An 8,727-nucleotide genomic window follows, 5' to 3' on the forward strand; every position below is an offset into this window, starting at 1 on the left:
TCCCGGGCTAAGTTACTAGCTCGGGAGAGCCGTCTGGTTTGTCTTTTTCCCTCAGACTCCACGGCCTGACACACCCCTACTGGGAGACGCGAGTGCGGTCGGACCTTGTTCGCTGATCTAGTTGTACGTCATCTACGCATTTGCACCCGGGAATTTCTTCCGGCTCAGCCCCTACTTTGTAGTACTCGCTCCGGCATTCACGCTAGGGCTCCGGACAGTAAGTCGCCTGACCGGTCGCACATGTGTCACACAAAATCAAGTAAGACCGCGGCGGGCGGCCGGTGTCCAAAAGGAGAGACAAGGATAGAAGAAGTCCCAACCGTCCAAAAGAAGAAGAAAAACGTAGTAAGCGAGAGTAATATCGTGACAACGGAGCGGCTCTGCTGGCTCGGCTAGAATGATAAAAACGTCCTTCTTATGATGTGTCCACTGGTAGTTCACTGTCGACAGAGTGAAGGTGGTGACAGCAATGTTCTCGAGAGTCTCGATGAACGGGAGAGTTTATCTTTTGTTACATTTCGGCCTCTAGTTGGCACTGTTTTCTTCGACGCCGACGAGAGGAAACATGTGAAGAATGCCCACTGTTAAAGCGTGTCACTCGGCGGTTGACGCCGAACTTTGGGATCCCGAGTGCAACAGGATTTTTTGAGTCCGGATGACACAACCAACTTCCCAGCTGTCTCCAAAATTCCTTTTCGACCAGGAAGTGGTCTTGGGGCGTTGTTTGCTGGGCTTTCTCCCAGCTGTTGAGGCGAGCTTCCGCATTCGAGCCTTTGAGCTTTCACGCCTCCCGAGCGCGTACAGTAAAGGCGCAACCGGCCGTCTGGCAATTCCTCAGGACTCCGACAACCGTACAGTACTTTCTGTAATAGCATCCTGGGGATTACGCTGTAGCCCCGAGTGCGTCATGTTCACCCTATTCGTCAGACCTCAACCTCCTCGGGGGCGCAAGACCTAGGTTCGTACCAATCCATGCCGGCTGAAACGTTTTCCCCCGACCTCAGCGACGACAGCCGTCAAAGGCTGACTTTTCTTTTGTTTCGCTCACGAAGACAAGTTACGACCAGACTGCTAGTAGAATGTTGCCGAGCTGCCGGGACGTGAGAGAAGCAAGGCCGATGATTTGAGCATCGTTGGCACCAGCGGAGCGTACCCTTCTCGAAGTGCAAGCGGTAGAGCAGCAAAACTACGATGGTGCTCAGTAGTATGGTGGTGAATGGACACAAATTTGGACCTCCTCGGCTTTAAGAGTGACAACTCACAGAATCCCCGAAAACATACGCCGGCACATTGTTGAGGGCACTAACTGTTTGTCTGTCGGTCTCGCCACGTGTTAACACGTACGACCGGTTAACTGCGTTAAGTGCTGAGACTGCAGCCGATGTCCTGAAGGACTTGGACACTGTGTCGCATACAAACCTGTATACCGTTGAGTTTGAGAATACTCCGGACTTCGAAACAAATCGGAACGGTCCTCATCGACTCGAGGCTTCCGCCGGAGCTTTCCGTGTCTCCGTGTCAATGAGTCGCTGACACACCAGGAGGTATTTCACGCTCCATAGTTACTTCGACCGCGGAACATCGACGCGACCTGGGCACGTCGTTAGCACCTCGGCGTCAGTATCGGTGATCAGAACAGTATGCTCGAACTGAGCGCTCCTGGACACACGGCACACCATGGGTTCCTGGGTTTCAGGTTGTGCCTTCTCGCTTCAGAAGCATACTTCCTACGCAATCTCGGCCGATATAGACACAGCACCACTGGGCTGGGTGAGCATAAGACAGAGAAGTGGAAACGAACGGCTGACTATCTGATCGGAAGAAGGAACCGCCACTTAGGTGCCTTCGTCGGCCGTGCGAGCACAAAGGGAGCCCACATCACAGTGCAGCTATCAAGTCAGCTCCGTCGTTAATGTGTCGCTTCCGCCTCCTTGCAGACTCCGAGCGAACTCAGAACTGATGCAACTCATAACAGGACGCTTTCCCTATGCAACAGTATAAAGCCAAAGCATCCGCAAAGAAATTCAGAGGAACGCCATGCGCCGGCTGTCTCACTGCCAATCTCGTCAGCTGAGTCGGCGGGCCTCGTTCTGTCGTCCTAGTGAACTACTGACAAAAGTCAACCGTCTCCGAGCAGGGGGACGGGTGGGAGAGCAACAACGCTGCTCACCTCACATGGAAGACACCCCTTCGTCGTGGAGATACCAATTTCTGCACGTCTGAAGGGCGCTTCGGGCTACGCATCCCTACTGTCCCTCACACATACGGAGCTGGGTATTTGCTCTGTCAACAAAGGGAGCCCAGGTACGGCTGGCAGCAAAACGAATCTGTCGACAGTGCAAGAATGCCTGCTCAGTGTCCCAGCGGGAAGATGCTCCGCGTCCGAGTACAGGTGACCGTCATCAAAACGCGTAAGCTCCATACTGACTTACGGACTTCCATCTGTCGCCTGGACGGTCCATTTGTCGGGCCAGATGAAGAAATCGGTGCCGCCGCTGCAGACGACAGGCTCGATCGTGAAACACATGCCCGGAAGCATCCGCCCCGGCATACTGTTTGGCGTGTGGAGAATCTAAACAGGACACACAACGACACGCAGCAAGGACGTGGCAATCAGCAGCTGCTCTCTGTTCAGCAGGGAGCGAGTCGAAAAAGGCAAGCATTCTTGTTTCTACATAGTCGCGTGTATCCGAGCGAAGCCGCTCTGCCGGTACTTCACACGAATAGAAATCACCTGGGCGGCCAGGTGCGAGATGAAGCTTCCGTGCAGATGACTCGAAGAGCGGCCTCAGACGCGGGATTCGAAACTTGGAGCCGTACACTTGACACCCGATTTGAACAGGGGCTATACTGAGTACACGGGGGAAACCGTCTGTCTAATTCCCTCTCCTAGCAGCACGATCCCGTAGATGACGTACGAAGGGTTCTTCATGGAAGTTCCGCCCGATTCCATGTCCGCAGAAGTACGGAATCGTCCGGTAGCCTTCCTTTCTGAGGTAGTTCTCAATCGTCTCTCCGATCACGCTGAGTCTGAAGAACGGCGCACAGAGAAAGAACCACACGAGATACGACGGGTACACCTTTGAAGAAAACAGGATTTAAAACATCTTCCGTCTTCTTGCAAAACTCGAGCTCTGGCAGTACCACAAATGTCCCCAAAGTCACAGAGACCAGAAGCGTTGCCGAGTGCGAGATCGCAAGCAACGGTGAACCACGGCCGGCGTTCTATCCGACCACTACTGAACGCACATGCAGAGAAGTCAAAACCACAGGTGCGTCCGTCTGCGAAGAAAAGGCCGTACTGGACATAACGCCGCGGCAACGCGTGTCGAAAGAAGCTGGACCTCCACAGGCGCTTTGAGTAACAGTTGACTGAGGAACGCCGACCTCTACCGAAGCAAGTGCGAGCAATCAGGTGAGGAGATTACCTTCTTCCCGGTTTACAAGCCCTGACTCCCTCGATCACCGCTTCTTGCGCTGTGCTCAATAACCGCTTGAGCGCAGGTGTGAGAGAGTCTTCTCCTCCGATCGCCACCGTGCGGGCGCAGTCCCCGTGAAAGCCATCCACGAAGCACGAAACGTCAATGCTGCAAATGCTGCCCCTTTGCAAAGGGTTGTCGTCTGGAATGCCTGTCGTACAGCAGAAGCAGAACACTGCTGCAATTGTCATTCGAAAAATTTGCTTTAAGGCCGTATTCCAGAGCCCAGTTACCGTCCCGTACACGTTTAATCACAGACAGTATGTGAACGGGTGCGCAGTTGAAAGAAGGGAACTCTTTTGAGCCCTGAACAGCTGCAGCCTCTTGTGCCTGCTATGATGGAGTACTTACGGACCGTCTGCACGAGCCCCCAGACCTACCCCCAGTAGTCACGGCACCCCCTTCTGACTAGAACTGTTACCTATACCACGGTAGGGAGGCTCCGACACACTCAGCTCACTAATGCAAATTCCGAGAGCTTGAAAGACAGGAGTGGTATGCCCTGGACTGGGGAAGCTTCCCGTCTCCATTTCAATATATGTTTGTCTTACGACCCGCATCAAACCCGCCCAGCGCCCCTATAGACAATCCCCAGAGAAGCCAGAATGCATTAAGGTTGGTTCAACAAGTCAAAGTCTAGCCAGAAAGGGCGACCGAAGGGACTCAACGTTGACTTTTTTACGTGACGATCGATTTAAGATTTAGAATATAAAAAGAATTACATTTTAAAATTGTGTCCAAGTCTAGTTTACATGCGCCTGTAATCTGGAGCTAAAATCCATTTTGAGAAAAATGTTGGGTAACTGGGAAAGCCAGTGTAGAATCCATGTTCTCCGGGATGATAGTACCAGAAGGCCCGAAAATCAACACCCTTCTAGCCGTGCAGCGTGTGCGTTCATACTTGCAGCTGAAATACGACGCCTCCCCGAACGATCTTGTAAACAGGAAGAGTGAGCACGAAATAAGTTCTGCCGGCCTCTGCACAAGAAGGGACCACCTACTCCTTATCTCGTGTAGTCACATAGAAACCCGGTCTGACGTAAGCCCACCGCTCCGGCTTCCCCTCTCCGATTTCTCACGAGTGCCACCCGTACCATGGCATATGATCTCGTTTGTTGATGTGCACACACTCTTGGGAAAGTCACTGTACAGCAGAGGCGACGGGTATGCTCCACGTGCGATCGTAGCTTCATGCACCACCTGGTCAATTGCCTCGGTCGTAAGGAGAGGCCCGCCTGGGTCCCCCGTACTGTCTTGGACATAATCCACGGCGATCTGCAACACTTCAGCCGCGACTTCACAGGCCCGTCGCACGCCTGCGACAAAGAAGTCACCGAAGAAAAAACGAGGGACATGTAGAAAGCTGTCACGAGCTCAGAAGAGAAGAGAGACACCCGTGTGCTTCGACAGAAAAGAGACGAGAGTGGAAATCATCGGGACAGTGGTAGAGGACACACCAGCTGAGATACTCCACGCGTGAAGGTAGCAAACTGGCAGCACCTGAGCGCGCATGGTGTGGTGGCGCCATTTCAGGCGACTAGCGCACCGGCCTCTTCCGCTCGCGTCGCAGCTAGCCTTGTCGCACTCAGTGGTAGCCTGAGCCGCTTCCCCGGAGTGCGCTCTGTGCACCTGTCTTCCTTGCTTAATCTCTGCCTTCACTTCTGCACTGAAAAGTGCCTGTCATCTTGCATCTGCGAGCGCACCAGTGTGTTCTACCAGAGGCGGAGAAATTGACTGAAGAGTGCATCACAGCTCAGAACCTCGCACCTTCAATTTCCTTGGCCGGCTTGACCCACTCCATCTCCTTCTCTGTGACGGGAAGGAAGGGTTCCAGCCGTTGGCGCATCTCCCCTTCACAGGCTCGCCTTAGCCGTAGTTCCTCATTCTCAATCGCCGCTCTTTTAGCGTCTGCCAGCTTGGGGTCTGCAATACCGTAGGGAGGCCGCGGAATGTGGGCAGGGACCTTGCGTGTAGGAGACACGTGACCTTTCACGACGCGGGGAAGGGCCGTGCAGATATGCTCAGAAGAGGCACATGACGGCACGGCAGACGTGGGTCTGGAGCACGACGACCCGGAAAAGAAAGAGGTGCCGGGTGAAGGAAAGAGCTTCATGAAAGAGGGAACACTTGGAAAGGTCGAAAAAAAGCGCAGCGCAGTAGAAGGAAGGGCGCGTGCCGGCGTTGAGGCGGGCCGGTGACGGGCAGCTTTGCAACTTCCTCTCCCCAGAGATGGGGTCCGGGGTAGCGTGTGGCTTTCCATGCAGCGTCTCAGCTTGCATCCTTCAACGAAAGCCGGAGGTGGATATGAGCTCTGTTTTCTCCATGCTGCTGGCGTTCCCTGCCCGAATAAAGCTGGAGTGGAGCTTTGGGACATCCCAGAACTAGAAGCTCTCCCATGGTCTCGCTGAATGGAACAACTGGGCAGAATGCTCTGGCACGCATTGTTCTCTCTAGGCGAACGGAGCTGAGACCCGCCACGCCTCACGGTCTGCAGTGGCGGCCGGCAAATACCTTGAGAGAAGCTGAGGGTTGGAAAAAGCAATGGAGAGAGCAACGCGGTAAAATGAGACTCAGGGCGGCTCGGCTTGATGCCAGATGAAAGGCGGGGACGGAGGGAAGCAAAGCCAGACGGCGGAGAGGGCGAAAGTTGGAAACTCAGCTTGCTTCCTCTGTTAGATCGACTGCATGGCGCGGTGGCTGCACGGGTAATTAGGCCAGAGGCAGTCCACAAGGTGGCGAACAGAGTCAACAGGTGACGCCGCGAAACCAGCTTGCCATTTGGCTTCCTTTCTGGAGGAGAAAAGCTGCCCTGCTGCTGAAGCAAAGAAGCACACCTGTCAGCGGCGAAAGCCGGGAAAGATCTCATCGGTCTGCGCTTCCCCAGGAAGCCTTTCGGCGTTAGCGCGTCGGCACCCCTTTCATCCCGGTATTCTTCTCGCTCTGTCCTTCTCGTGCAGGTGTTGAACTGATTTCCATCTTGCACTGTTTCTGCTATATCCCTAGTCCCAGCCTTTTTGACCAAGATACTGGGACGCAGCGCTCTCCGTCTGGCAAGTGTCTTGTCCACACAAAGCGCTTCAGGGAACGCATGAGGAGATCGATGCTGGCCGCTCTCTGGGGTCTCTGATAAAGCAGGATATCTTTTCTCCTGGACTCGGAAAGTGTGACGGACTTCCATTCTCCCGGGGCTGGAACCAACGGAGCGGCAGCGGAGAAAATTCCGACTGATAGTTCTCCTGGGAGGGTAACCAAACCAGTCGGAAGTTGGACGTAAGGCGCCCACTTCATAGAGGATAAACGCACGAGGACGCGAGTGACCTTCTCTTCCTGCGTCCGGGGTGCCTCTACTTTGAAGAGCTGTTTGCAAGCAGACACACTTGGCTGCACACCTGACGGTTAGAGTACATGAAGACATACATGTTACGTCCAGATGTCCACCATTCAAGAACACACGATCCACCATCCATTTCCTGCAAAAGGCAATACAACTACAATTTTTTGTAAACCGCGGTAAAAACCAGTGTGATGCGTTTTGAATGGGGACGCATGAAGGGGTAGGTGCGTCTAACTTGCGACCGCAAACCTGTGCGGGCGTACTTTGGAGAATCAGGGGGCTCCTCCTGCGTGCTCATACCATACAAGCGAAAACCACACTAACTTGGAGCTCAGACACATCGGCGACCGTGGTGCGGTTGTGCTGGGACGTAGCGGTGTTCATCCCCTCAGGGGCTGCAACGTCGGAGAAGCCCATCTATGTACTTCCATCCCTGAAGCAGATGTGCAGGAGTGTCCACGGAGAAGGAAATGCCCAGGGGAATTGAGCGGCGCCGTCACTGCCACGCGCAAGAAACAGGGGGGGTTCAACACGGACCGTGCGTTGTCTCATTTGGCACTGGTATTCAGGGAACAAAGCCGACGAAGAAACAGTGCCGCTGTGTCATATTTAGGTTTCGGCATTGTCACACTAACGGACCAGAAAGGCGAGAGCACATCACGAAAGCGGATGACGACTGCCTGATCAAGGAGCTCCTCCTTGAAAGGGAACGCAGAAGAGAAGCGGTACGCAGCAACAAAATCGAGCACGGAAAGGATCCTGTGATGGTGAGTGGTTGCACACCTTCGCGATTTTTCCTCCCTGCCATCGTAGCTTTCTCCTGCTGGAAAGTGAAGGGTGGCTGGCTGGCAAGTTGCTAACTGCAGGGCAGAAAATAGCGCGTTCGGGAGCTCCGAGTATGGATGAATGACATAGAACGTAGATGTCTCCGTCGGATTCAAGCCTCTCCGAAATGACAAACGAACGTACAAGGTCCGCAGTCCACTTCCTAGTTTTCACCCGTACACTCACGGAAGTCAGTCTTTCGTGTTCTGCAACGAATGACCGCAGAAGACCCGGCAGGCGGTACACGCAAGCGGAGTTTTTGCGGGGCTGGCTTCTGTCTCGTAGTCGCAAGCGCGCGTTGCCGCGGTAGAAAGCACCGCTTCCAGAAGAGACAGTCCGCTTCGGTGTAAGGAACCTGCGGAACGCATGGGGAAACACAGTGAGGTGCTCAAGAGTGCGAAGTGCAAAAGCTGGTGGCTCTCGGATGATGACAATATTGACTAACTGAGATCAACTTGCGCTGTGCTGACACCTGCGCGGACCCGGCTGACCCACACATGCGTGCGGATTGGAAGCTCTCCAGCTCTTAGAGCGATCGTGTATCTCTTCACGAGTAGCTCATGGGAAGGAAGTCTCCCTTCCTGCACTAGCGACGGGACGAGTGAACAAGGGTACGGCGAGTCTGGGAGGAGGGTATAAAAAAACCCGATGATAGCTGGCTGTGTAAGCGCTAGGTCAACTGCGGATTGTTCCCGTATTTGGAAATCGAGACTACCGACTTCGCACTAGCCTTGTCGGTTCAACGCGACGACCTCGAAACACGGGTTGCGTTCCGGCCACACCACCGCCACCGGCACGCAGTACGAACCTGTTAGCTCCACCGACATAATGTGATGGCCACACGTGGGTTTCTGTACCCACACGGGGGCTTAAGAGAATTGAGTTTCGTTCACGGAAAACGCATTGTCTCTCCGTCTCGAGAAAACTAAGGTTCTGTTATCCCCACGCACGAAGCCGAACCGTACACACTTCGTTCTCCCTGCTTCCTCAAAGCTCCAATAACAAGAAAAGGCCCCTAAAGAAAGAAAAAAAAAACCTTTTATCTCTCCTGTGTGTGCTGCCCGCCCGGACGACAGCGGCAGCAACGCG

The 8,727-nt window shown here is 54.1% G+C and overlaps 1 protein-coding gene across 1 annotated transcript; it reads right to left on the reverse strand.

The window, feature by feature from the left end:
• Window positions 1-647: 647 nt before the first annotated feature.
• CSUI_002850 (methionine aminopeptidase) lies at window positions 648-8,375 on the reverse strand. Its single transcript, XM_068063049.1, has 6 exons — window positions 5,247-8,375; window positions 4,574-4,795; window positions 3,429-3,630; window positions 2,919-3,030; window positions 2,429-2,572; window positions 648-1,659 (listed from the first exon to the last, which is right to left on the reverse strand). The coding sequence occupies exons 1-5, from the start codon at window positions 6,940-6,942 to the stop codon at window positions 2,429-2,431; spliced, it is 2,376 nt and encodes a 791-aa protein (XP_067924981.1). The 5' UTR covers window positions 6,943-8,375; the 3' UTR covers window positions 648-1,659.
• Window positions 8,376-8,727: the final 352 nt, after the last annotated feature.

Source organism: Cystoisospora suis (genome assembly GCF_002600585.1).
Source record: "Cystoisospora suis strain Wien I chromosome Unknown contig_1208, whole genome shotgun sequence".
Taxonomy (NCBI): domain Eukaryota; phylum Apicomplexa; class Conoidasida; order Eucoccidiorida; family Sarcocystidae; genus Cystoisospora; species Cystoisospora suis.

What these genes read in the sequence shown, in the direction of transcription:
- CSUI_002850 (XM_068063049.1), bottom strand. Translation starts at nt 6,942, where the DNA reads ATGGTGGATCGTGTGTTCTTGAATGGTGGACATCTGGACGTAACATGT. An exon ending in AAACGAGATCATATGCCATG is followed by an intron (nt 3,631 to 4,573) that starts GTACGGGTGGCA and finishes GCTGTACGACAG; the next exon opens with GCATTCCAGACGACAACCCT. An exon ending in GCTTGTAAACCGGGAAGAAG is followed by an intron (nt 3,031 to 3,428) that starts GTAATCTCCTCA and finishes GCCGTTCTTCAG; the next exon opens with ACTCAGCGTGATCGGAGAGA.